The sequence below is a fragment of the Oryx dammah genome, unplaced genomic scaffold (assembly GCF_014754425.2).
Source record: "Oryx dammah isolate SB20612 unplaced genomic scaffold, SCBI_Odam_1.1 HiC_scaffold_11, whole genome shotgun sequence".
In the NCBI taxonomy this organism is placed as follows: domain Eukaryota; kingdom Metazoa; phylum Chordata; class Mammalia; order Artiodactyla; family Bovidae; genus Oryx; species Oryx dammah.
Genome location: NW_024070195.1, coordinates 12,415,467 through 12,442,564, shown reverse-complemented (window position 1 = coordinate 12,442,564; position 27,098 = coordinate 12,415,467). Strand labels below are relative to the sequence as shown.

Genomic DNA, 27,098 nt, shown 5'->3' with positions numbered 1-27,098 from the left:
CCCAAATGTTAGACACCATCAGAAGGACTTAATATTGTGCTTGATTTACTTTTTCTTGCCCATGAATAGCGATAATCTCTGATTATGCAAACAGAGTGAGCCAGGTTCTGGAGGCATGGGCAGCTAGGCAGCTCTCTTGAAATTGTGCACTTGGTGTGCCCTTGTTTTGAATACAACAGAATTGCTCATTGTCATTGCATTCTTCAAGCTTAAAATAAAGTTAGTAAAACCTACTTTATGGAGTTGTAAGATTAAGATTCAGATTAAGATTGAGAAGTTTTTAGGGAGCAAGGTCTAGATTTAGGGATGTGCTCATTGTTACTTTCTTCTTTCCACACTTGAGTGATGCTAGGCATTGACTCTTGATTTGAAAAAGTGATCAGTATCTGATGCCATGAAATATGTGACATAATGCATTATGGCCATAATATATATTATATAGTTTTAGTTTTCATCTCAGTTGTCTGTTGATAAGCTCTTCAAGTGGGTCCCAAACCAGGTTTGCCATTTAAAAATTCAAAAGTCCTAAAGTCTTGACCAGCAGAGCCAGTTCTCAATATAGGATAAATAGCAGTAACTACAAACAACTGCTCTCCTGTAACATCATTCTTTGTATAAAATGGTCAGCCCAGATCAGCATAAAAGGTAACTTAAAAGGAAAACATTTTAATATTGTTCAATTCTTCCTTAAAACTATAAGGCATTACTTATTGAGAATATGCTTACTTATAAAATAGCCTGAAGGTTAAATTCAGTTCTGTTTATTCTTTGCTTCGCTCCCCTCTCCCCACTCCATGTGAAATTAAAGTTCATCTACTAAAACAAGTTAGCCTAACCTAGTATTCTGTGTGCTGCTTGTTTAGTTTGGGAGTAGAGATAGAATTTTTTAAATAGTATGTTACTTTAAATAGAAATCAGAGTATAAAAGACATTTCTCATAAGGCATACTGTTTTGCTAATCCAAGTAAAGTAGCTTTTAGAATAGTTTTTGATCGTTAAAAGAAAAAGTCTTTTGAAATTGCAATCTTAATTTCTGAGTACTTTTGCAAGTACTTTTTTTTTTAGAGAGAAAAGCTCCAGGTTGGGTATGATTCATTCATCCTTTTTCCTTTCTCTTGAAGGAGTAGACAGTCTCTTAAAGTTCGAGAGCATAAAGTTTTGGGACCATATGTAGATGGTTTATCCCAACTGGCTGTCACTAGTTTTGAGGTAAGTGTCATTAAAAAAAAAAAAAAAAAAAAGACATTAAAAGCTGACAGTAAATTGAATTGTATAGATCATGTTGAATATATTTTTATGTGAATGCTTTATAGCATATTGTTATAATTCATGGTCTCAGAAACCCAGTATCAACCACCCCAAACAGAAAATAAAGGCTTTTAATCACAGTCTACAAGCTGCTTGATTTTGACGGGTTTGCAGTGTTGCTGGGGGTCCAGCATCCTGAGGTTGCTGAATATTTTCATGAATAACACTCTATTGAAACTCTTCTCCCTGAGGTTGCCAGTGATGTCCTTCTGGACAGATGTAAACACTATTTGGTAGTCATTTCAACCCTTTCTCTTCGACAGTGTCTCCGATCTTAGTTTGCATTACTTTTCACTCTTCTGATTCTTCTGTTTGTCTGAATTGATCTCCCTCTGTTGAACAGTCTGTTTCTTTTTCCTACTCCTTGACTTCTGTGCCTTCTCACATCCTGGCTTGATATTTTATCTGTATTTTTATTGTCATTGCTTTGGGAATCCCATGAAAGAAACCGCTATCTGTTACCAAAGAATGCCGATCAATAAATGAGTAAACACATCCATCTACTTAGAAGTGCCATCTCTGTGTTATTTTTCCCTGCATCACTTTAGACTCAGTAGAACTAAAATTAATCTGCAAGGTAACTCTCTTCAGCCATTTAAATGTAGATAGTTTTAGTACTGCTTAAATCAGAAATAAAGGGCAGTTATCACTCCGTCATCAGTGAGATCCGGAAATCAACAAAGACCCCTCTGGCGGGAAAGTGCAAAGTCAGCACTTTTGCTTAGATGCCTGGCTCAGGGTCACTGGGACCAGTGACCGTCTCCTCCTGTCACTTACTAGCAAGAGCTGGGACATCCGTGATTTGTATCCAGTTCTGCTTCTTATTAGGCTCTCCAGGTGGCTCAGTGGTAAAGGATCCGCCTGCCAAGCAGAAGATGTGGGTTTGATCCTTGGGTCAGGAAGATCCCCTGGAGAAGGAAATGGCAACCCACTCCAGTATTCTTACCTGGGAAATCCTACGGACTGAGGAGCCTGTTGGGCTACAGTCCATAGGGTCACAAAAGAGTCGGAGATGACTTAGTGACTAAAAAGCAAACAACTGCCTCTTATTAGATGTGGGAAGAGTTATTTGACCTCCATGAACTTCAGTGTCCTGTGTGTATAATCAGGTACATACTTCTTTTATAACATTCATCAAACATTGTTTAAGAGTCCTAGGTTCTGGGTGTTCTAAAGCAAGTTGCCTAGAGTTGAATAAGGAAAATTTCCTGTCCTTGGAGAGCCACAGTGTTGGAAATTCACTGAGTGAAAGTGTTAGTCATTTAGTCATGTCCAACTGTTTGCAGCCCCATGGACTGTAGCCCACCAGGCTCCGCTGTTCATGAGATTCTCCAGGCAAGAATGCTGGAGTGGGTTGCATTCCCTTCTCTAAGGGATCTTCCCAACCCAGGGATTGACCCCAAGACTCCTGCATCGCAGGCAGATTCTTTACCATCTGAACCACCAGGGAAGCCCCTTGTTGGAGAAGGGAGGCTACTAATCATACAGAAGAGAGCTGTGCAAGAGAGAATAAAATAAGGTCATCATTGCTGTTGAGTATCTGAGCACAGTAAATGTTAGCTCTTTTCTCCTTAGGAACTTGCAGAGGGAAAAACAGGTACTTGACAGAGAAAGAAGACAGTTGCAGTTTGGAAGGAATGGGTGAAACGTTTCATCCACTAGAAAGCACAGAGGGAGTGGGCGTTTGAGCCGGGCTCTGTGGAAGAGAGGTGGGAGTTTTACGTGCAAGGGTGGTGATGGAATGCATCATAATGAATACATCCGCGGGTGGGCAGGACGCTGTCCTGAGAGGTTTTTCACTCATAGTGATTTTCTTGTGCCTGCCTCTAGGACATTGAGTCATTGATGTCTGAGGGAAACAAGTCTCGGACGGTAGCTGCAACCAATATGAATGAAGAAAGCAGCCGCTCCCACGCTGTGTTCAACATCGTCATCACGCAGACGCTGTACGACCTGCAGTCTGGGGTGAGCCATCGGGTAGAACTTTGGGTGACGGTGAAGGGGCTCACAGTACCTGCCTGGGTGAACCGCTCCGTGGCTGGATTCGGTTCCCAAAAACGTTAAGCCAGCTCTTCTGCTTACTGGATCAGCTACTCTGCTTACATCATATCATTTGTTAGGTCTTACTTTATATATGTAGGGCTTTCCTGGTGGCTCTGTGGTAAGGCACCCACCTGCCAGTGCAGGAGACGTGGGTTCGATCCCTGGGTCGAGGAGGTGTCTTGGAGAAAGAAATGGCGACCCACTCGAGTATTCTTGCCTGGGAAATCCCATGAACAGAGGAGCCTGGTAGGCTGTAGTCCATGGGGTTGCAAAAGGGTCAGACTCGACTTAGTGACTAAACAAAGCAACAACTTTATATATAACGTTAAAAAACTGGAATCCTTGTATAAACTCTCTAAGGAGCATGATGCTTTCACCATACCACTTTTAATATATATCCTTCCATAGTGAAATTCCCCTAGAAACAGCTGGGTTTACCTCATAGTCATTAAAGAATATGAAAGAGGAAACCACGACATGCAGCCTAAAGATAGCCTTTAAAAAAAAAAGTGAGGTATTTGACCTGAATGTGCAGGAATCCTCATGTCCTGGTATGTTCTCATAGATGCATAAAAGCTCCAGCTTTCTGAATATATTCTGGAAAGGCCAGTGCCCTTACTACCCAGCTATAGAACAGAATCCCAGGCTGCCACACCAACTTTAATTTTTACCCTAAAACTGCTAGTCCAAAGTACTCTTCTTACCATTTAAAATCTTCTCAAGTTTGCCTCCTTAAAGCAGGATGGCTTCATTGGTGGTGCTGACGTCTACATAGGTGTCTGTGTGGTTTCTGCACTCACGTGTGTATGTTGTTTCTCTCTCCTCTCCCGCAACTAGAACTCAGGGGAGAAGGTGAGCAAGGTGAGCTTGGTGGACCTGGCGGGCAGCGAGAGAGTGTCTAAAACCGGAGCTGCGGGGGAGCGCTTGAAAGAAGGCAGCAACATTAACAAGTAAGGGACCTGTGCAATTCCCACGGTAAACATCCCACCAGCTTCCTGTGTGTCTGAGGCAACTGGTCCCCTTATCAGGGGTCAGATGGCTCTGATCACAGGTGATTCAGAGTCTGTGTAGCTTTAGTGAACTGGGTTGAAGAGAAACATCAGCCTGCCTCTGTTGAGATGCATGAGGTTTATTTAAGTGAAACAGCATGAGGCAGCCGGCTCCAACGTTGTCCATACAAACACCCAGAATATCACTGTATAATGTAATAAATCTTAGGTCAATGCAAGTTGCAGTTTTATAAATCAAATCATATCTTAGATCTAACTCTAGGAGCTTATTCGAAAGAGAAAATCTACTTCAAATCCCTTCATAAGGCTAATACTTGTCTTCCCTGGTGGCTCAGGGGTAAAAGAATCCACCTGCCAATGCAGGAGACTTGGGTTTCGATCCCTGGGTCAGGAAGTTCCTCTGGAGAAGGAAATGGCAACCCATTCCAGTATTCTTGCCTGGGAAATCCCATGGCCAGAGGAGCCTGGCGGGCTATAGTCCGTGGGATACCAAAAGAGTCAGACATGACTTAGCAACTAAACAACAAAAACAATCACTTCCCCCCAAAAGTAACAGTTATATAATAACTGCCATCCTGAAATATCGTTCTTTGCCTTGAGTGCCTGTAGCGTGCCCAGGGATGTGGTGAAGGCTGAAGGAGAGCTGAGGGGTACAAGGTGTGTAGGAGCTGGCCCAGTGGACAGGAGGTGAAGGCTTTCCACATGGAAGATACAGCAAAGGTGCAGATGAAGGATTTGCTCTTTTATTTTTTTAATTATTTATTTGTTTGCATTGGTCTTAGCTGTAGCATGTAGGATCTTAGTTCCCCCGATCAGGGATCAAACCCACATCCCCTTCATTGAAAGGTGGACTCTTAGCCACTGGGAAGTCCCGAAGGACCTGTTCTTTGGGATGTGCTCTCCAAGGATGCCCCTGATAAACTGGGCATCTGTCTGTCTTCCCCAGCATGAGAGGGAGTGGAGTTTGCCCTTTTAGGCGTGTATACTTGAGCAGGACTGCCTGGGTTCATTCCTGCCTCTCCTCCACTTACTAGACGCATATGTATCCCGGGCGAGTGAATGTACCTCTGTGTGCTTCATTTTTCTCATCTGTATAATGAGGACAATAACAGTATCTGCTTCATTGAGTTGTTGGGGATTAAGTGCCCGGAATGTGCTTAGAACAATGCCTGACACATACTATGCACTGAAGAAATATTAATGGCTCTAGCTATTATTTTTACAGCTTGTGTAAACAGCATAATCATTATTTCAGGTTCAGCAGAAAGAAACATGGTTTGTACTTGTATGTTTCTTTTGGGACATAATAAGTTGGGGTTTATATGTATACCGTATAGCTGATTCACTTTGCCGTACAGCAGATACTGGCACAACGTAAAGCAGCTATATTCCAAGAAAAAATTAATGAAAAAGAAGTAACTTGAGATTTTGTTTAGGACAGAAGGGGACAAGAGGTAATAAATTCAGGAACATTTTTGTGCAGCTTTCATTGCAAAATGGCACTAGCACTTTGTAATCTCACAAAAGTTTGCAAAAGTAGCGGTGAAATATCACCCCCTCTATCAAATGGACGTAGCTGTGCTCACTGCACAGGCTGCTGCTTGAGAGGGTCAGCTCCCAGTCATTCTGTCTCTTGCTCTGATAACAAAGGATTTTGCTTCATGACAAAGCATTGTAGGAGCCCAGACTGGCATACAGCTCTGCATTCTAAAATAGGTGCAAGACAGGGAACTCTGCTCAGTGTTATGTGCCAGCCTGGATGGGAGGGGAGCTTAGGGAAGAATGGATACGTGTGTAGGTGTGGCTGAGTCCCTTTGCTCTCCACCTGAAACTATCACAACATTGTTCATCGGCTATACTCCAATATAAAATAAAAAATTTTAAAAATACAGAAAAAAATAAATAAATGAGTGCAAGCACCAGGATGGAGAAACAGAAATGGGGGTGTGAGGAAGCAGGCACCAAAGAAAAGATTGTCCCCCCCTCCTGGAGGTTTGTTTACTGGCACTCAGCCACACCAGCTGTTGGCCCGTGGCTGCGCTTGTGGGAACACACTGGGAGTTCTCTGAATTCGTGGAAACTTAGAGTATGGCTGGCCTTGACATGTAAGGACCACCAACTCCCGTTGACCTCTTACTGTATCCTAGGCACTGTACTGTGTATTCTGTATGTAATAATTCATCTGAGCCTCATGTCACCATTTTACAGACGAGGAAACCAAGGCATAGAGCTGTTAAATAATACGTCCAAGGTCACAGGGCTCTAAGCGTGGATCTTAGACTTGGTTGTAGGTAGTTTGGCTCCAGAGCCAAGGCTCACACACTGAGCTGCCCAAGTGTTGTATTGGCCTGGAAGAGTCCTGATTGATACATTTGTCCCAGAGGAAATATTAATAGTGCCCCCCCCCATTTGGACACTAAATTATATAGTGTCACAAACTGGACCACATCAAAGCCACACATGACATGACTTAGATATTCCAGCTACTGGCTCTTTTCCATTATGACTTAATGAATTGAATGGATATCTCTTAGCATCTTGCTGTCTTTCCTTATATGCTGGCTCTTTCACAAAGGGATGTATGTATTCCTTACTAATAATCTGTGAGATACCTACATTTTTGGAGTTCTTTTTAGTTTGGGGACACTTTCATATGCATTATTTCATGTGAGGTTCATTATATGTATTTATTGTCTCTGTTTAAAGATGAGGAAATAGATAGTTGGACATATACATTTATATAATATAAATAAAAGCTGAGCAGGCCTCTGCTATGTGTGTGGCACATTAGATGTGGGGATGCAAGAGGAACTTTGTTGCTGACAGAATATTGCCTCCCTGCCCCCCAAATACATCCAAGTCCTAATTCCCAAAACATGTGCATACGTTACCTGCAAAGGGGTTTGGCAGGTGTGATTAAGTTAAAGATGTTGCAATGAGAAGAATATTTGGATCAGTTCAGTGCAGTTCACTCACTCAGTTGTGTCTGACTCTTTGCGACACCATGGACTGCAGCACACCAGGCTTCCCTGACCACCAGCTCCCAGAGCTTGCTCAAACTCATGTCCATCGAGTCGGTGATGCCATCCAACCATCTCATCCTCTGTCGTCCCCTTCTTCTCCAGCCTTCAGTCTTTCCCAGCATCAGGGTCTTTTCCAATGAGTCAGTTCTTTGCATCAGGTGACCAGAGTACTGGAGCTTCAGCATCAGTCCTTCCAATGAATATTCAGGAGAGATCTCCTTCAGAATGGACTGGTTTGATCTCCTTGCAGTCCAAGGGACTCTCAAGAGTCTTCTCCAACACCACAGTTCAAAAGCACCAATTTTTCAGTGCTCAGCTTTCTTTATGGTCCAGCTCTCACATCCATACATGACCACTGAAAAAACCATAGCTTTGACTAGATGGACCTTTCTTGGCAAAGTAATGTCTCTGCTTTTTAATATATCTCAGCATATTAAAAAGGTCTAGGTTGGTCATACCTTTTCTTCCAAGGAGCAAATCTTTTAATTTCATGGCTGCAGTCATCATCCGCAGTGATTTTGGAGCCCAAGAAACTAAAGTCTGTCACTGTTGCCATTGTTTGCCCATCTATTTGCCATGAAGCGATAGGACCAGATGCCATGATCTTAGTTTTCTGAATGTTGAGTTTTAAGCCAGCCTTTTCACTTTCATCTTTCATTTTCATCAAGAAGCTCTTTAGTTCTTCTTCACTTTCTGCCGTAAGGGTGGTGTCATCTGCATATCTGAGGTTATTGATATTTCTCCTGCCAATCTTGATTTAAGCTTGTTCTTCATCCAGCTCAGCATTTCACATGATGTACTCTGCATGTAAGTTAAATAAGCAGGGTGACAATATACAGCCTTGACATACTCCTTTCCCAATTTGGAACCAGTACGTTTTTCCGTGTCTGGTTCTAACTGTTGCTTCTTGACCTGCATACAGATTTCTCAGGAGGCAGGTATGGTGGTCTGGTATTCCCATCTCTTGAAGAATTTTCCACAGTTTGTTGTGATCCACACAGTCAAAGGCTTTAGCCTAGTCAATGAAGCAGAAATAGATGTTTTTCTGGAACTCTCTTGCTTTTTCTGTGATACAACGGATGTTGGCAATTTGATCTCTAGTTCCTCTGCCTTTTCTAAATCCAGCTTGAACATCTGGAAGTTCTCAGTTCACATACTGTTGAAGCCTGGCTTGGAGAATTTTCAGCATTATTTTGCTAGCATGTGAGATGAGTGGGTCTCTTGTAATCACGGAGCTCCTTACAAGTGAAAGGAGGTTGGAGAGCCAGTGTCAGAGTGACGTGGGGTGAGAAAAACCTCATAGCTCACTGCTCACATGTGGATGGACGGAGGGGCCATGAGCCAAGAGACTGGGGCACCCGTGGAAGCTGGAAAAAGCAAGGCAACTTTTATCCCAGAGAAACCCATTCTGGACTTCCAGTCTCCAGAACTATAGGATGATTTGTGTGGCTTTGAGCCACACAAATTTGTTATAGCATCATCACTGCCCTCGAAGAGGAACACATAGGTTGAGATACAGTAAATTATTAATACTTTATCTGAAAAAGCAAAAGGCACATTAGAAGTATGCCATCAGCCAGCACTGAAGCATGAAACTGTTTTTTTTTTTAGGACACATTTACCAGCCCATGGGTGTCTGCCAAGTTGGTCTTGTGCTTTTCCCAAAATAGCTGGCTCGAAGGGAGTGGAGCTGCGTCTGAACCCTTTCCCTTGAAGCTCAGTCAGGGCTGTTTTCATCCCTCCACCTGTTTCTCTCAGCTCCCTGAGCGGGTCCATGTATGCCAGGCGCCCACCACGGATCCAGGTCTCCACCAGGTGTCCTCCAGCTCTCCACGTGGTCACTGGTTTAATGGGACATCTCACAGGATGACCATGCCGTGAGGTCTGCGCAGCTGTCTTAGAGACCTTCATAGAAAGACAACTACCTGTGGGTCCAAAATCCACAGTGAAGCCACTCAGTTGTGTCTGACTCTTTGTGACCCCATGCCCCACAAGGCTCCTCTGTCCATGGAATTCTCTAGGAAAGAATACTGGAGTAGGTTGCCATTTCCTTCTCTAGGGGATCTTCCCGACCCAGGGATCGAACCCCAGTCTTGCGCACTGCAGGCAGACTACCATCTGCGCCTCCAGGGAAGCCAAAGAGCTCTGAAAACCAAATGCTTTTCCTGTTTCCTTTGTAGTTCACTTGTTGGTGAACCCGCATGTGAACTCGAATGAGGTCTTTTTCTTCACATATGGGCTTTATTTACTCACTTAGTGTGGCCATTCATATGTTTAGCTGTAGAAATGTTCATGGATTTTACTATGGGCTGCTGTCCCAGATCCCCCTGGTGGTCATATGTAAAAGTGTATGCACTGAGCTTCCTAAAATCCAAAAACATTCTGAATTTCAAAACAAACGTGGCCCTAAGGCTATCAGATAAGTGATAAATGGACCTGTACTGTTTTGCTCGGTCTAGCAAATAAGTGTCAAACACTGACTGGGCATAAGAAGAAAGGGCTGACTAAGATGAGACCCTGGCTTCAGGAAGTTCAAGGTCCAGTGGGGAAGGAGATCTTTGGTGGCAGAGTGGAGGAGGAGGGGGAGGAGGGAGTGATATTAATACATTAAGTGCCATAAAACTTACACACCAGGTGTGGTGGGGACATGAATGACAACAGGCCGGAAGATTTGGGAGGCTTCCCAGAGGAGACACGGGAGTTTCTTAGTTACAGAAACTAAGGGTGTGACCCTGTTGTGCCTCAGTTTCCTCACCTGTAAAATGTAGATGAGGAAACACTCGGAGTAGGGCTTTCGTGGGGATTCAATTCGTGACGACTTGTCGGCCACTTAGAACAGACCTACCCGTAGGAAGCTCTCTGTAAGTGTGTCCTAGTAACGAAAATAAATAATGTATCAAAACTGCTGCGCATTACTTCCACAAATGGCTTTCTAAGCCTTAACGTCATGCCCAGTGGAGGGCTAAACTGAAGGAACTCACTGACATGTTTCCTGAGCTTTCTCTCGGCCGCCTATTGGGGTTTCTTTGGATGAAACACAAATAATCCTCTTAAGCAGACCTGGCAGGGACTTCACACAGACATTAGTGTCTGCTTAATGGGCTGTGGGTTTAAGAGCTCCATCTCTCCTTAAGCTCTTAAGAGCTTTACAGCGCACGTTATTGCTTCACGTGGCGCGCCAAGGCACTGTGTGGCTGCTCCACCGTGGCTTGTTCAGGGCTGGGGAGGGAGGGGTCGTCTGGAGACTGTCTTCGCAGAGGACACACCTGGGACTGTCTGCTGTTCGCCCTTCTACTGAGGGTGGAAGGGCAGCGTCTTTCCCTGCTGCCAGAGCCTGGCTGGTTCAGCTTCTCTGGGAATTCACTTATATCATGGGACACTCTCATACCCCGAGGGATGTCGCCAAAGATGGTTCTGTTTTATCCTCAGCAACAGCCAACCTTTAAATGCCAACAGTATTCATCTAATGAGTATCTTTCCCAGTCTTTTTTCTATTTCAGTTACTGTGGTTAATAGAGTATATACCAAACATTTCTAAAAAATGGATTCTACTGAACACTTGTTTGAGGGATATTAATATATGTTATCCCTAGGATTCTGTCTTATAATTTATGTTGTCGTAACTTTTAAGTACAGTGTTTCTAATGTTTCATGTGACTCAGTCCTCCTTTTTTTCTTCTTGAGTACCCTCCATGATGCTTGTTGATTTCATCTTGGAAACCTCATGTCAGTGGGTTTTGCCTGCATAACTCGACATGAGCTTGTATCTCGGAAGAGTAAAAGTGGCCTGCCTTCTGTCCATTATTCAAGGGCAGGTGGTGGTACTTGTTAATTTACCACTTGTACATCAAATGGTCCCCGTATGTGAAGAAAGATATCCACATATCTTAACACAAAGAGACCCATGAACGACACAGCAAAGATCTGCTCCTGGGAAGGTAGTAGCCACACCTTTGGGGCAATGTCCCATTGTCACTTTAGGCTTTCTCAAAGAATTCTTGTGAAATACTAGTTCCTCGGGTAGCGCTGGGGAGAAAATGACCCCTAGATAAATAATTTTGAGAAAGATTTGTTTCTAAAACCTTCCTTTAGAGGGACCTCCCTGGTGGTCCAGTGGCCAATACTCTATGTTCCCAATGCCGGGGGCACGGATTCGACCCCTGGTCAGGGAACTAGATCCCACATGCTGCAACTGAAGAGCCCACATGCCACAGTTAAGACTTAGCGTGGCAAAATAAGTTAAAAAATATTTCAGGGCTTCCCTGGCGGCTCGGTGGTAAAGAATCTGCCTGCCAAAGCAGGAGACACGAGTTTGCTCCTTGGTCTTAGAAGATCCCACATGCCGTGGGGCAACTAAGCTCTTGAGGAAGCCACAGCTACTGAGCCCACACGCCCTGGAGCCCAGACTCCACAGCAGGAGAAGCCACGGCAATGAGAAGCCCACAGACCACAATTAGAGAGTAGCTCCCACTCTCCGAAACTAGAGAAAAGCCCGCCCAGCAACGAAGACCCAGCACAGCCAAAAATAAATAAAATTATTATTTTTTAATATTTAAAAAACAACAACAAATCTTCCTTTGGAGATTCCCAGTGCTAAAAGCTCTGAGAACCTGCAATGAATCTCATATAACTCTATCATTCTTGATTTTACTTGATGTCAGAATTCTAGGTATAACATTTTAATGTGTCCAGAACAAATGTGCAAAAGAACCTGTTTTTCGAAATGTTAGGACAGGCTTTTTAATTATAGCACAATCATTGGAATGGAAATGAGATTGGGAATGACACTCATTGGATGAACATTGAATTTAATGATTTCATCAGTCACTGGATAACAGTGGTGAGTGGAAATGAGGCCCATACTATAGATGTCACTGTTTTCTTTCCTGTTCTGTCATGTGATGGTGCTGTCCTTTCCCCATAAATTGCCACATTTTGCATTTCTCCTTTCCCGTAAGGAGTGGGGACTTTCTGGGGAGGAGTGCTAAACTCAATGCTGCTAACCTGATCACCTTTCAACTAATTCTGTAAAAGCCAAGGATTACATTCTGCTGCAAGCAACAGAAGGAGAAGGAAATGGCAACCCACTCCAGTATTCTTGCCTGGAGAATCCCAGGGACAGAGGAGCCTGATGGGCTGCCATCTATGGGGTTGCACAGAATCGGACATGACTGAAGCAACTTAGCAGCAGCAAGCAACTAAAACCACTCCAGTGACAACCAAGTGATAAGTTCATCCTTCTTACTTAAAAAGAAGTCCAGAGGTTGGTCCAGCACCTCAAAAATGCCATCAGGCACACAGCTGTACTAACCTTAGTGTGTGTTCATGTGGTTCTCCTGACCCCAAGACAGCTCTACCATTTTAGGCATCGTATCCACATCTTTGTTCCAAACAAGATGAGGAAAGGACCTCTAGCTTCTATAAGCTGAATGTGTGCTTTTTTATCCAGAGAATCATAACTTGCTTGAAAGCCCCTCCCACAAATGTCTCCCTCTCTGCCTCTCATTGGCCAGAACTGTGTTTCATGGCTTCCCCAAGCTGCAGAGGACTCTGTAGAGTTCTTAGCTTGACGTGTGCTTCCCAGCATCTTCAAATGTCCGTTAGCAAGTGAGAAAAGGGAAAATGGATATTGGGCCAGTAGCCACAGAGTGTACCAAAACCATCATTGAATTAGTCCTTTCTAAAAAGAGGTTCGCGTTCTGTTCTTCAGTGTATTCTAGATTCCCTGTAACTTGGCAAATATTGAATGCGTGCTTTTTGTAAGCAAGACACAGTCGTCTCTGCTGCTAAGGTGGTCACAGTCTATAGAAACAGAAATACACACCTGGTTCTGATAAAGTTTCATAAGTACTACACTTATGACCTTAGAAAAAGGTAACTGGAAACAAGATAAAATAAATTTGAAATCCATCCTAGGCAATACAGGTAACTCACGTCACATCATATCTACTCCTATGGGAAGGAATCTGATGATTAGAGTTTCAAGAGAACTAGGTTTAAGAAAGATACAGTTCAGTTTGGTCGCTCAGTCGTGTCCAACTCTTTGCGACCCCATGGACTGCAGCATGCCAGGCTTCCCTGTCCATCACCAGCTTCCAGAGCTTGCTCAAACTCTTGTCCATTGAGTTGGTGATGCCATCCAACCATCTCATCCTCTGTCGGCCCCTTCTTCTCCCACCTTCAGTCTGTCCCAGCATCAGAGTCTTTTCCAGTGAGTCAGTTCTTTGCATCAGGTGGCCAAAGTACTGGTGCTTCAGCTTCAGTATCAGTCCTTCCAATGAATATTCAGGACTGATTTCCTTTAGGATGGACTGGTTTGATCTCCTTGCAGTCCAAGGGACTCTCAGGAGTCTTTTCCAACACCACAGTTCAAAAGCATCAGTTCTTCGGCACTCAGCTTTCTTTATAGTCTAATTCTCACATCCATACATGACTACTGGAAAAACCATAGCTTTGACTAGACAAAAGAAAAGCAAAAAAAAAGTTAGAATATGACAATTTTTTTTCAATGAGTTACTTTATTTTGCTATTGATCCACCTAAGTTTTATTTACTTTCTTTTTGGTCCCGAATTCTCCCTTGTATAGATAATTGTTTATAGATGTTATCTCCTGGCTTAAGTCTTCCTTTCTCCCCAGCCAGCCCCTCTCCCTTCTCCTCCCCACCACCATGGCCAAGAATTTATGGTGAGAGATTTACCACTTAGGAGCTTCCTCACTATCTCCAGGCTTCCCAGGTGGCGCTAGTGGTAAAGAATCCGCCACTCAATGCAGGAGACATAAGAGATGCTGGTTCAGTCCCTGGGTCGGGACGATGCCCTGGGGAAGGGCATGGGAACCCACTCCAGTATTCTTGCCTGGAGAATCCTATGGACACAGGAGCCTGGTGGACTGTAATCCATGGGGTAGCACAGGATCGGATATGACTGAAGCAACTAAGCACGCATGCACACACACTGTCTATACCTCCAACAAATTCAGAAAAGGAACAGTGATCTGCTAGAATTAGAAAGATTCCTTTTCAGCCCCTAAAATTGACCAAGAAACTCCCACCCATTCTGATATCTGTGATCTGTTCATTTGCCTCCAGGCTACAACGACAGGACTAATCCATAATCAGTGATTTTATTATATTTTAAGATCCCTGGATGTAAAATTCCCATTAAAATATGTAAGCCTGGTGTTCAACTTTCAAACATTGAACTTTCAAATGGTTTTTAGGATTCTAGAAGCCCCCAGATCGCTGCTTCTAGGTGGGACCTGGTAGGGGGTGTTGGCATGGACCCCTTGTCACTGGTGATCTGGTGACCTCTCAGTCATCACTGAGTCCCACTCACCCTGCAGCGTATTTCTTTTTGTTCCAAGGAGACCATAATAGGTTTAGGTGAAGTTCTTGTTTTGAGGATGTGCACACTGTTAGGTAGAGTGTGGCCTCTATGAGTGATAAGCTTCTCTAACTGAGCAAGTTATATACAGCTGTCAGTTCAGTTCAGTTCAGTTGCTCAGTTGTGTCCGACTCTTTGCGACCTCATGGATTGTAGCACACCAGGCTTCACTGTCCATCATCAACTCCCAAAGCTTGCTTAAACTCACGTCCATTGAGTCGGTGATGCCATCCAACTATCTCATCCTCTGTTGTCCCCTTTGCCTCCTGCCTTCAATCTTTCCCAGCATCAGGGTCTTTTCCAAAGAGTCAGTTATTTGCATCAGGTGACCAAAGTGTTGGAGTTTCAGCTTCAGCATCAGTCCTTTCAATGAATATTCTGGACTGATTCCCTTTAGGATGGACTGGTGGGATCTCCTTGCAGTCCAAGGGACTCTCAAGAGTCTTCTCCAACACCACAGTTCAAAAGCATCAATTCTTCAGTGCTCAGCTTTCTTTATAGTCCAACTCTCACATCCATACATGACTCCTGGAAAAACCATAATTTTGACTGGATGGTCCTTTGTTGGCTTGTGCAGTTATATAGAGCTTGTATATAAACTTGTTTGGTTATATAGAGCTGTAGGACCACTGTTAACCTCAGCGTTGCTGATATTGACCCTTGAGTCACTGAGCTCTTCATAGATGGTATGAATTAAAATAATTTCTGCTGCATTTGGGTATTAAAAATTAGGAACAGTCCAAAGGATTGCTTCCAAATGAGAATTCCATTTCAATAGTTGCAAAATGTGAAAAATGCCTTATATTCTTTATCTAGGCAGAAATGTATTTTTGCCTTATATTGAACTCATTTTTCCTCTGTTTCATATAGGTCATGCACATTTTTCTTTCTTAAAATTGTTAACCATTGGTTGGGGACCTCCCTTCCTGGACCAGGAATTGAACCCATGTCCCCTGCATTGGCAGGCAGATTCTCATCCACTGTACTACTAGGGAAGTTCCTCATTCAGCTTTAAGAAAAGTAAGAGACATTTGCACCAAGAACTTTATTTAACAACGTGGTCCCTATTTGAATGAACTTTCTGGCTAACCCAAAAACTATGCAAGGACCTTATTTTCAAAAGAGGACACACCTGAGGCTCTGCTGGCCATGAATTGGATGGTGGGGGGCACTGTATAGCCCAGGACAGTGGCTTTTTGTGTTTGGGTTCTTTCTCTTATCATTTTCAAGGTTCTTCATGTTATCGCACATGTCAGAACTTCATTCCTCTCATACGGCTGAATACTACTCCATTGCAAGGGCACATCACATTGTATTCTCTTCATTATTCAGTGGACATTTGAGCTGCTTCTACACTTTGGCTGTTGTGACTATCGCTGCTATGAAATTCTTATGCAAGTTTTCATATGGACATATGTTTTCGTTTCTCTTGGGGTGGATTTGTTTAACTTTTAAATTTGTCAATTATGATGTACATCTTTATGTCACTTGGCAGTAATGGGTGTTAGTTATCAAAGTTCTGGCTCATTTTCTGCCTCTTGGCATTGCTTTGTATTTCAGTGACTTCTCCAGTGAGTCACCTTTGGAGAATTTTATTTTGTGGGAAATATGGTTTTACTCCTTTCAGCTTATTTAATGGAAATCTACTGTCAACGTTAGGAAGAAACCAATGTTGTCTTTCACTTGCTAACCTCTAGTCCCCTGCTGATCTTCCTGGTTTTTATAAATAAGTAGTAGCATTTAATTCTTTCATCATTTGCAAAACCTTTTGTCTTTGTGGTATCATGTTACCTTCCTAGCAGTCCCAAGAGATGTCCTGAGACTGATCTTTTCTGGCTGCTAAACTTGGAGTCCAGTTGATTTCTTTTAAAAGAACGGTTGGTACTTAACTATGATATGAGGCTGTCCATTCTTCAATACCACAAATCTGGTGTTTCTATGGTGATCTTTTTTGCAAGTACAGAGAATATGTATTAACCACCAGTGGAGGTTCCCAGGTGGCGCAGGTGGTAGAGAACCTGCCTGCCAATGCAGGAGACATAAGAGATGTGGGTTCGTGCCCTGGGTCAGGAAGATCCCCTGGAGGAGGGCACAGCAACCCGCTCCAGTATTCTTGCCTGGAGAATCCCATAGATAGAGGAGCGTGGCGGGCTACAGTCCATGGGGTCACAGAGAGTTGGACATGACTGAGTGACTAACACTTTCACTTCCACCAGGGGAAGCTCATTAGCCTAGACCAGTGGTTCTCAGACTCTACTTGCATTAGAATCTTCTGGAAGGCTTGTTGAAGCTCAGTTTCCTGACTCAGTAGGTCTGCATGGGTCTGGAGATGGTGCATTTCTCACAAGATCTCAGGTCATGTTGATGCTGCTGGTCCCAGCACCATTTTGAGACTCAGAGGCCTTGCACCTGAATATATGTATCCCTTTGGGTATTGTTCAGCCATCACTTCTCAAAATTTAATGCACACGTGAATCACCTGGAGATACCTTTAACTGGTTGGGACTCAGTAGGCCTGGGAAAGCTTCCAGGATTCTGTTTGGGTGGTTCTTTGTTTTTGTTAAACCGTGGTAACTCCACATTGAAAAAGGCTTGCGAGCTTTAAGCAGATGAACAGGATATACTTCGTAACCTATGGTAGAAGTATGCTTTACAAGTTACATGGTTACTCCTAGAAAATCAGAGGCCAGAGTAGTCCTGGTTAGACTCAAAGAGCAGATGGTTGAGACTTTAAACATAATATTCAGAGTAAATTATAATTCTCTCGAGGAATCTTTTAAATGTATGTTTCCAGGTTCTGAAATGTTTCACAGCTCCTGTCTCTTGAACAAAATAGATTCTACAGGGATTCTAAATTCATTCTTTTAAACTAAGGGAGTTACTTTTTGTTTTTCATTTTCTCAGCTTCTCCGGGAATGTAGACTTGATGAGATCAACTTCAGGGACTTACTGTTTTGTATAATTTTATACTTAGTACCTGGAAGGGTTATTATATAAACAAAATAAATTCTCCATAAAACTAATTTTTTTCTTTTTCTGTTGGCAGATCACTTACAACCTTGGGGTTGGTTATCTCATCGCTGGCTGACCAGGCAGCTGGCAAGGGTAAAAACAAATTTGTGCCTTATCGCGACTCAGTCCTCACTTGGCTGCTTAAGGTAATTCATTGCTCTCGTGTTCTTTTCCAACTAGAAATTGGCTGTTTCAGTGGTGACAGCTGAGAGATGTGTGCAAAGCTAACCAAAGACAACACAGTGAACTTCTGACAGTAGTGTTGCTATGATCCCTAAACGCGCAAGGACGAAGACTCATTCCTGTTGCCATTTTTCCATTATAATGCTGTTCAACAGGCATTGTGCTTTGATGTGAATAGAGAGAGATCACCGTTCCTCTTGTCACAAAATTTTTTGTGAAATACAAGCCCGTTTCCACATCAGGTTCTCTTCACAGAGAAGATCCTCTGCACACGGTTGCCGCTTCCCTCTTGCACTGTGCCTGGAACAGGCCCTGTTTCCTAAGATGCTATTTGAAATATGTTGCAGGACAATCTGGGGGGCAACAGCCAGACCTCCATGATCGCCACCATTAGCCCAGCAGCAGACAACTACGAAGAGACCCTCTCCACGCTGAGATACGCAGATCGGGCCAAAAGGATCGTGAACCATGCCGTGGTGAATGAGGACCCCAACGCGAAGGTCATCCGGGAACTGCGGGAGGAGGTGGAGAAACTGAGGGAGCAGCTGTCACAGGCTGAGGTACGGCGAGCCCGGCGCTCCCTGTGATCCAGGCTCCCTGGCTCCCGGTGTCTGAGTGTTGAAGACGAGCTCGCTTGCAGTTCAGCTCCACTCGTGTCCTTCAGCAGTGCTGGGCTGATGAGCATCTTCTCCGTGCTAAGCACCAGGAGGACAACAAGCATGAAATGCAAGGCTGCACCCCAGGCACTGATGGTCGAGGAGGCAGACAGTTAAGAGAGTTGCTGCCACTGCCTGACTGTTGCAAGCAGTCAGTCAGCCCTTCACACTCTTCCAGTGTGAAATCCTAAGACCCAAAGGTGCTGCTTTGATTAACATTGTAGATGACAGCTTCCACGTGGCCTTGCCATTTTCAGAGAGCTTAGCTCTATATCATCATCTCCTTATTAAGTCGGGCAGACAAGGTGGTCAAGAATAATTAGCATTAAGAGTAGTTCATTTTGTATTTTGTTCATTTGTATCAACTCCTGACAGGGAACCAAATCACTTTTACATTGTTACCATCTTTCCTTGGCTTTACCCAGACTTCATAACCATACCCACTTCCCAATAGCTGTTGCCAGGGGAGGCACTGTCTCACTGCACTAGGAATAGCACTGAGATGGGGGCCGAGTGCCTCAACTTCAGTTACATGCTTCTGCCTGCCAGGACTCGGGTGTGTACCCAAGGCTTCTGAGTTCACCTTCGTTCACACTGCTATCTTCTGACCCCATAAACAAAGGGAAGTCAGAGCTAGGGACCTGAAGATTCTGTCTACTGCTGATCATGGAGTTGCATTGTAACTGTTTGCTTACATGTCTTTCTCCTCTCCTGGGCCACAGGTTCCTCAAGTGCAGGAAGCGTGTTTTATTAATTGTGTTTATCCCTAGTACAATAGCAATCCTGGAAAGCACTTAGCGCAATGAGTTGCCCATGGGAAGTGCTCAGTAAATGGTGCTCTTTTTTATTATCATTCTAATCATCACTGAGTGCCTCGAGCTTAATTTGTTTTTCATTGATGCCAAGAAGGGTAGTAGAACACCTGGAAAATTAAAATGCTGATAAACTGTGATGAGAGTCATTCCTCGGAGGAGCGTGATGACTCTGGAGTTGGTCTGTAGGTGGCTCATCTCTGTCCTCCCTCCTGTCTCTGAATCTGCATTTCTGCTGTGACCCTGTAATCCAGGCCTGGTAGCCAGAACAATGCCTGGCCAAAGGGGTAGACCAGAGGAACCACAGCAGGTTCATGCCATAGCTCAGTCGTGTTTGACTCTTTTCAGCTCCGTGGACTGCAGCATGCCAGGCTTCCCTGTTCTTCACTATCTCCTGGAGTTTGCTCAGACTCATATCCATTGAAGTCAGTGATGCCATCCAACCATCTCATCCTCTGTTGTCCCTGGCTCCTCCTGCCTTCAGTCTTTCCCAACATCAGGATCTTTTCTAATGAGTCAGCTCTTCGCATCAGGTGGCCAAAGTACTGGAGCTTTAGCTTCAGCATGAGTCCTTCCAATGATATTCGGGTTGATTTCCTTTAGGATTGACTGGTTTGATCTCCCTGCTGTCCAGGGGGCTCTCAAGAGTCTCCTCCAGCACCACAGTTCAAAAGCATCAATTCTTTGGTGCTCAGCCCTCACATAGAATTTTCATGTGCGTCCCCTTGGGCCCAGCACTAATTGTCACTCTCAGGTTCTGTTACTGTTAACACAGTGAAACACAGTTAACACATCCTCAGCCGGATCCACATCATCACCACTTCAGCTTCCAGTCCAAGTTCTGCCATCTTTCCTGTTTGTAGGGTTATCCTTTGCAGAGCCTCATGTTACTACAGAGTGTCATAAAAACATATGGGGGCCAAGAAAAGGCCCGCCCGAGATTTCTTAAGCTGCATGTCTATATTCAGACCTCTTAATTATTCTCACTGAGCAAACTCAGAGGGAAATTACTGCCCTTTTAACCAGATGTCCTATTTCCAAGTGAGTAATAAGCATGCTAAGTTTATTATCCTCAGTAAGAAAAGTAGTTCAAATGGCTCAGACTCAAATTTTAAAATGATTGAGAAGAGTCTCTACCTTTCCTGGTAGGTTAATATAACTGGGATGTGTTTATTAGTGATTTGTGTTGGTCTTTGTTTTATTGAAAAAGAAATCTAGTCAAGTAATTTGTTCTCATACTTTGCTATTTTGAAGGTGAACTTTAGCATCTTTGAGGTCTTTAAATGTGAAATTTAAGTATGATGGATAAAATTACTCTGGGATGATTTATATCAATTTAATTCAGGGCACTGGAATTTCTTTTTCTGGCGTTAAGAGGAGCAGCCATTTATTCTTTCACATCATTTGATTAATAAAGATCTAAAAAAACCCCTGACATCTCTGCTTTCATTTTAAAGGCTATGAAGGCCCCTGAACTGAAAGAGAAGCTTGAAGAGTCTGAAAAGCTGATAAAAGAACTAACGGTGACTTGGGAAGAGAAGCTCAGGAAAACAGAAGAAATTGCACAGGTAGCTTAATAACCCGGGCCTAAAATATTGTGATTCTTTTTTTTTTTTTTGAAGTACAGTTGACATAGAGTGTTGTGCCATACAGCAAAGTGACTCAGTCATACACAGATAGACATTCTTTTTAAAAATATTTTTTTCCATTATGGCTTATCACACAGGATATTGAGTATCGTTCCCTGTGCTATAGTGATTCTTCTTCATTTGCCATCTTTTCTGTAAAACTACTTGTTATCCTCAAAGAGTCTTAAGGGGATTCACTAGTGATCCATTGAGTAAGACTCAGTGCTCCCAATGCAGGGACACGGATTCAATTCCTGGTCAGGGAACTAGACCCTATGTGCTGCAGTTGAAAATCCTGCATGCTGTGACTAAGACCTGAGACAGCCCCAAAAAAAGCCTTAAGGAGCATTTTCTGCTGAACTAGAGCCTACAAAAATCCATTTTTAGACACTGACTTCATTGTCTTGTATCAGTTACTGCTGGGTCCCTGTGTTTGCTAGAAGAGAGTTCAGAATTTGTGCAGGCATGGTAAGGAATCATCTTTAATGTGTCCTGCTTTTCACATTTTAGACAAAAATCTGTGATTTCAGATCACCTGGCAAAGCACTGGCAGAGAATTTATAATATATAGCACATCATAGGATTTTCAATGTGTTTGATTCTTTGGCTCATTAGAAAATGCTGTTATGAACTTTATTTGAGATAAAAAGCAAGGACTGAGCATGCACACATGTGTGAGTGTCTGTATGTGTGAGATATGAATTCTACACTGTGCATTTCATGACATTTTCATCTCATTGACCACCTGTAAGCACTGAATCACCCCAATCAGGTAGCTGGAAATCAGTAACTGGGACCTGGGCCAGCCTTTTGCTTGTATGTTTTTTTGTAGATTATCACAAGCACACACCTAACTTTCTATAACTCCTACTTTGGTTTATTTTTCTTCATAGCACATATCACCTTAGGAAATTCTGTATTTTACTTGTCTGTTTTGTTATGGTCTGTGTCCTTCCACTAGAATATAAGTTTTGGTGAAAGAAGTAACCTTGTTTTGTTTGCTCTTGTATTCCTAGCCCCAGGTTAGTATCTAACACAAAAAAACATTTCATGATTGACTTGAATGAATTCAAGACCTTTTGCAAAAAAGGAGAGGCCTGCTCTTCCAGCCCCATCTCCCACTACTTTCCCACATTGACTCAGGATTCTTTTCTTTTTTTAACTTTTTATTTTACATTGAAGTATAGCCGATTAACAGTTTCGGGTGCACAACAGAGCGACTCAGCCATACTTATACGTGTATCCATTTTCCCCCAACTCCCTTCCTATCCAGGCTGCCCATAACATTGAGCAGAGCTCCCTGTGTTATACTTGGGGTCCTCGGGCTAGGGGCTCTTGACACCTGCATTCATCCAGTGCATCCTGAGTCCTTACCATACTTTCCCCTGCCCTTACCTTGGAACTGCCCCGTTTCTTCCTCTTGAAATTCTTCCTGTGCCTCAAGAACCATCTCAAATGTGTTCTCTTCCTGAAGCCTTTCCTGGACTATATACCCATCACAGTCTCCCTCCTCTGAAGCCGTGCAGCATGGTGTTCCTCTTCAGAGGCTCGGGGCTCTCCTCTTTCATTTCTAGCCGTGTGGTCTTACCCCCTCCACTGGACTGGAAGCGCCTTAAGGGCTGGACGGTACCTGGTTCACCCTCGGTGCTCCTGGGACACTGTCACAAGATGTCACAGGTCTTAGACGCTCAGGAACTTGGCTGAGCTGAGTAGAATGTGTCGTTTCACTGGCATTGTCCCCAGAAATAGTGACTTAAGCTTTCCATAGGTACATCTCCTGACTCGAGCAACAAACAGAGCTTTCCTGCTTTTGTCTGTCTCTGCACAGGAGAGGCAGCGGCAACTTGAAAGCATGGGGATTTCCCTGGAGACTTCTGGTATCAAGGTGGGAGATGACAAGTGCTACTTGGTCAATCTGAACGCAGACCCTGCTCTCAACGAACTTCTGGTTTATTATCTAAAGGTAAGAGAGTAAAATAATAGATGGTTGCCACCCTTATTCCTTCATGTACAATCCCACTTGGGTCTGGGTACCTGTCCCCATGATTTTGCTTTTTGTATCCAGCTTAGCTCTCATTAAAAGTAAGAGGAATAGTAGTTCAGTCAAGTTACCACTGAGCGAGAACTAGCTGTTTTGTATTGGGTTGGCCAAACATCTTTTCTATAAAATGTTATGGAAGGACCCCCAACAAACTTCTGGACCAGCCAGTATTATACTGGGGCTGCCTAGCTGGGCTGATTTCAGAGGGGAAGGGGGAGCCGCCAAGGGTGTCAAGGTGATCTCTGGCTATGGCAACTGGATTCTGAGAAGCTCTGGAGAGTCACCATTATGCTTCTGAGTAATCCTAAGGGGATCTTCAGGTCAGCACAAGCCTGAAGCAGACTCTGATGGGAAATTACACAGCTAGGGTTTTTCCCTAGGGTTCTTCCATGTCCATCCCTTCTAAACCTGTGTCCTCAGGAAGTAACTCTTGGTCCCATGATCACCCTCAGGTGTGGAGACGGGTGTGGGCTTTGGGATTTGGCCCTGTGGCCTCAAGGTCATGTCACTGACCATACTGCAGGGGTCGCTGCAGCGGTTGTCAAACTCCTTCGTTAGGGATGATTCTGAGCTGCCTCATGAATATGCAGAATGCAGTGGAGAATAAGCTTGAGGTGAAGAAAGGAGCCTCAGTCTTCTAGAATCCTTGTTATTCTACCTTTTCCAGAAACAAATATGATACAAATAGCCCCTGACTTATTGCGAGTCCACTCACAGACTAAGATCTATTCATTTAAGAAAGGATGAAGTGGTAAGGGATTGTTTCTGAAATCTTAATTTTGAAAGACCATGTACTGCCCTTTCTCTGTTGAATAGGGAAGTGTTATTATCACAGAGACGGCATGATTTTTAGAGCAACAGATCAAGCAAGGGGGCTGCACACTGGACCCAGTCACCAGGAATCACAGTCCTCACATGTCTGCGTTTTGAAGTACTTAAGAATCATGCTAATGTGTACACTGTATAACCCACAGGCATGAATACTCTGTAATTTAGTATTAGCAACTCAGCTGTTTATCATTTTAAAAGTTCTGTACTTGAAAATATGATTTTCCATGAAACTATTTTCAGTGGTTCTTGAGTTTGTATAGCTTTTCTCAAAGACTTTCACTGTTAACTCAGGTGATTCTTGAGAAAGAATCCTATTCATTAGATCATAATAATACTGTTTTGGTTTTGCAGGGAATAAAAAAACAGGCTTAGAATGAAATGGCTTCGCCGTGATCACATAAATAGTCATCAAGTTAAAATTGGAGCTCAAAGTATTTTATTGTCAAATCTGACTTCTTTATGTTCTAAAATAATAGCTAATCACTGTTGATTAGAGTTTTGTTTTGTTGTTTTCTATAGTGTTTAAACACGTTTTAAATTTAGAGTGTTGAGGTAAGCTTTTGACCTACAATGCACCAGATCTCACATCTCCTGTCTGATTCACCTAATGTTGTTATCCGTGTTCTGTTGGGTTATTCAAATTGACTGTGATAAACTTTTACTGAGTTACCTGCAAGTACAGGTGTTTCTTTCTTGAACAATCTGTTACCAGGACCACACCAGGGTAGGTGCCGATACCTCTCAGGACATCCAGCTCTTTGGGATAGGAATTCAGCCTGAGCACTGTGAGATTGACATTGGCTCTGATGGAGAGGTCAGCCTCACTCCGAAAGAAAATGCACGGTAAGAAAAGTACCGTATAGATAACTAATGAGAGCCTACCTACCGCGTAGCGCAGGGAGCTCTGCTTAAATGCTCTGTGAGGACCTAAATGGGAAGGAAATCCAAGGAAGAGGGAATATATGTATCCACGTGGCTGATTTACCTTGCCATACAGCAGAAACTAACAGAACATTGTAAAGCAACTGTTGTTATCGTCGTTGTTGAGTAGCTAAGTCCTGTCCAGCTCTTAAACCCTATACACTGTAGCCCACCAGGTGCCTCTGTCCATGGAGTTTTCTAAGCAAGAATACTGGAGTATTCCGTTGCCACTTCCTTCTCCAGGGAATCTTCCAGACTCAGGGATTAAACTCTTGTCTCCTGCATTGGCAGGCGGATTCTTTACTGCTGAGCCACCTGGAAAGCCCTAGACTCCAATAAAAATTAATTTTAAAATAATAAAAATAAAGAGATGGTAGGGAAGAAGTACCTTAACATAGCTTAAGTGCCTCATTTTCAGGAGTAGACTGCCCCTTTCTGTTTGTTCAGTTATCAAAGTTAAAGCCACACTCGCTTTTGCTTTCTGCTTGTAGAGAGCTGTGTAAACAAAATTTAGAGCACCAGCTTCCATGTGGCTGATTCTGCCTTCACTAGCTGGGTGATCTTAGATAAGATACCTCTTTTATCTAATCTTCAATTCCCTCATGTGATAAATAAGGCTAAAGGTAGACAAAACATACAAATTGCTTCCCTCAGTGCCTGACACACATAAATATTGAATGAAGTTAGTTGTTACCCATATAATGCATTATATGAAAAGCAGTTATTAATCAGATAACTCCATTATATGAAGAATTCCTAAGCTAAGCTATAATATGTAAAAATTTGAGAATTGACAGGGTAATATATTTACTTTTTAATTTATACTAAATGATGTCTTCAATTATTTTATAAGCACGGATAAAATGAAGTCTTAAAACAATATTCATTAACACACAGCATTATAATTCAAAACATACATTTTTATGAAGAAAACTGCATTCTTGTCAAATTATTCTGTTAATGTCAGCCATATACATTTCCAAGTGATGAAAACCTGAGACTGAAACTACCAACATGCATGATTCGTGAAAGTTGTAGGTCTTGTGTTAAAGTGATATATTGTTAACATATTTAATGATAAAATGATATTATTCCTTAATTTCTATTTATTCCAAGTTCAAATAAAATTGAGCTTTGTGCTGTACCGCACATTAGAAGCTCTGGAGTTGTTTTCCTGCTTTTTTAATTGACAAAATTATGTGTGTATGTACACATACATGCACACACACACACAACGTGACAATTTAGTCATTTTCCCTTTCAACTCTATATCTGAAAAGGATCTTATTCAGGAGATCTCCTCATACCTGATTTTACCTCCAAGTCTTTTTACCCTACTTTTCTTCCCTTTGCACCCTGCCCAATCCTCCTTTCCTGTTCCCTGAGGGCAGCGGTTCATTCATTCAGTATGCTTGCTCTAGGCTCTGTGCTGGGAGTGTCCAAGTATAGTGACTCAAAGCCTAGTGGAGGAGGATGTATAGAAACAAGAGTTATTTTACAGGAAGCTATGTGCTCCGTCTAAAGGGATCTTTATAACTTGCAAATCTGATCACTATAAAAGTGTGGGGGGGTTGCAAGACTTAGGATATGCTCTTGTCATGCGAATGCACAGTAGCAAAAGAAGTGAAGAACAAAATATATTTTAGAATTATGTAAGAGTTGGCGAGATTTCGTGATGTGCTCAGAGACAGCATAGGAACTCAGTAAAGGAAAAGCAGTCAGCACTATTAAGTTTCTGTCTTAGAAATGAGATAAACAGTGGTGCTACTAAGTCAAGATAAGGTATATTAGAGGAGGAACAGGCCTGCAGGATGATAGGTAATGAGTAGTAATGAGTTCAGTTTGGGATATTTTGAGTGAGCTGTCCTTGGGATATCAGTGTGAAGATTTCCAGGTGCACGTTGGATTTAGCGCTGTAGACCCTACACTAAAGATACAGAGTTGGGTGTTATGTGTTGCCTGTTTTGAAAGTGGATCTAGAATGAATAGTGGAAGCGTTAAACCAATGTCTGAAGATAATCCATGAAGGGGGCTGAGACAGGGAGTCAGAGAGTCAAGGAACAATGATGGAATCCAAGGAAAGAACATTTAAAGAAGAGGTCAGTATAGAAGTTAAAGAGCTTCTGTGGGACATAGCAGTTAGGAAGACATTAACAGCCAGTGGGTGTTTGGGTACCAGGCAGTTGTGGATATGGAAGGAAAATAAACAAAGAAGGAAGACTAGGAGGTGAGGAAGTGGGCGGAGAA

General features: G+C 43.0%; 1 protein-coding gene across 11 annotated transcripts in view; it reads left to right on the top strand.

Annotated features, from left to right (window-relative positions):
- The window catches only part of KIF13A (kinesin family member 13A), a 197,354-nt gene that overhangs the window by 115,642 nt on the left and 54,614 nt on the right, over positions 1–27,098 (top strand). For all 11 annotated transcript variants that reach the window (XM_040249332.1, XM_040249327.1, XM_040249331.1 and 8 more), the window contains exons 7-14: positions 1,122–1,209; positions 3,139–3,273; positions 4,189–4,301; positions 17,814–17,925; positions 18,310–18,522; positions 20,888–20,998; positions 22,887–23,021; positions 24,643–24,773. In XM_040249332.1, coding sequence (XP_040105266.1) covers positions 1,122–1,209; positions 3,139–3,273; positions 4,189–4,301; positions 17,814–17,925; positions 18,310–18,522; positions 20,888–20,998; positions 22,887–23,021; positions 24,643–24,773 — 1,038 coding nt within the window. The remainder of the gene's footprint in view (positions 1–1,121; positions 1,210–3,138; positions 3,274–4,188; positions 4,302–17,813; positions 17,926–18,309; positions 18,523–20,887; positions 20,999–22,886; positions 23,022–24,642; positions 24,774–27,098) is intronic.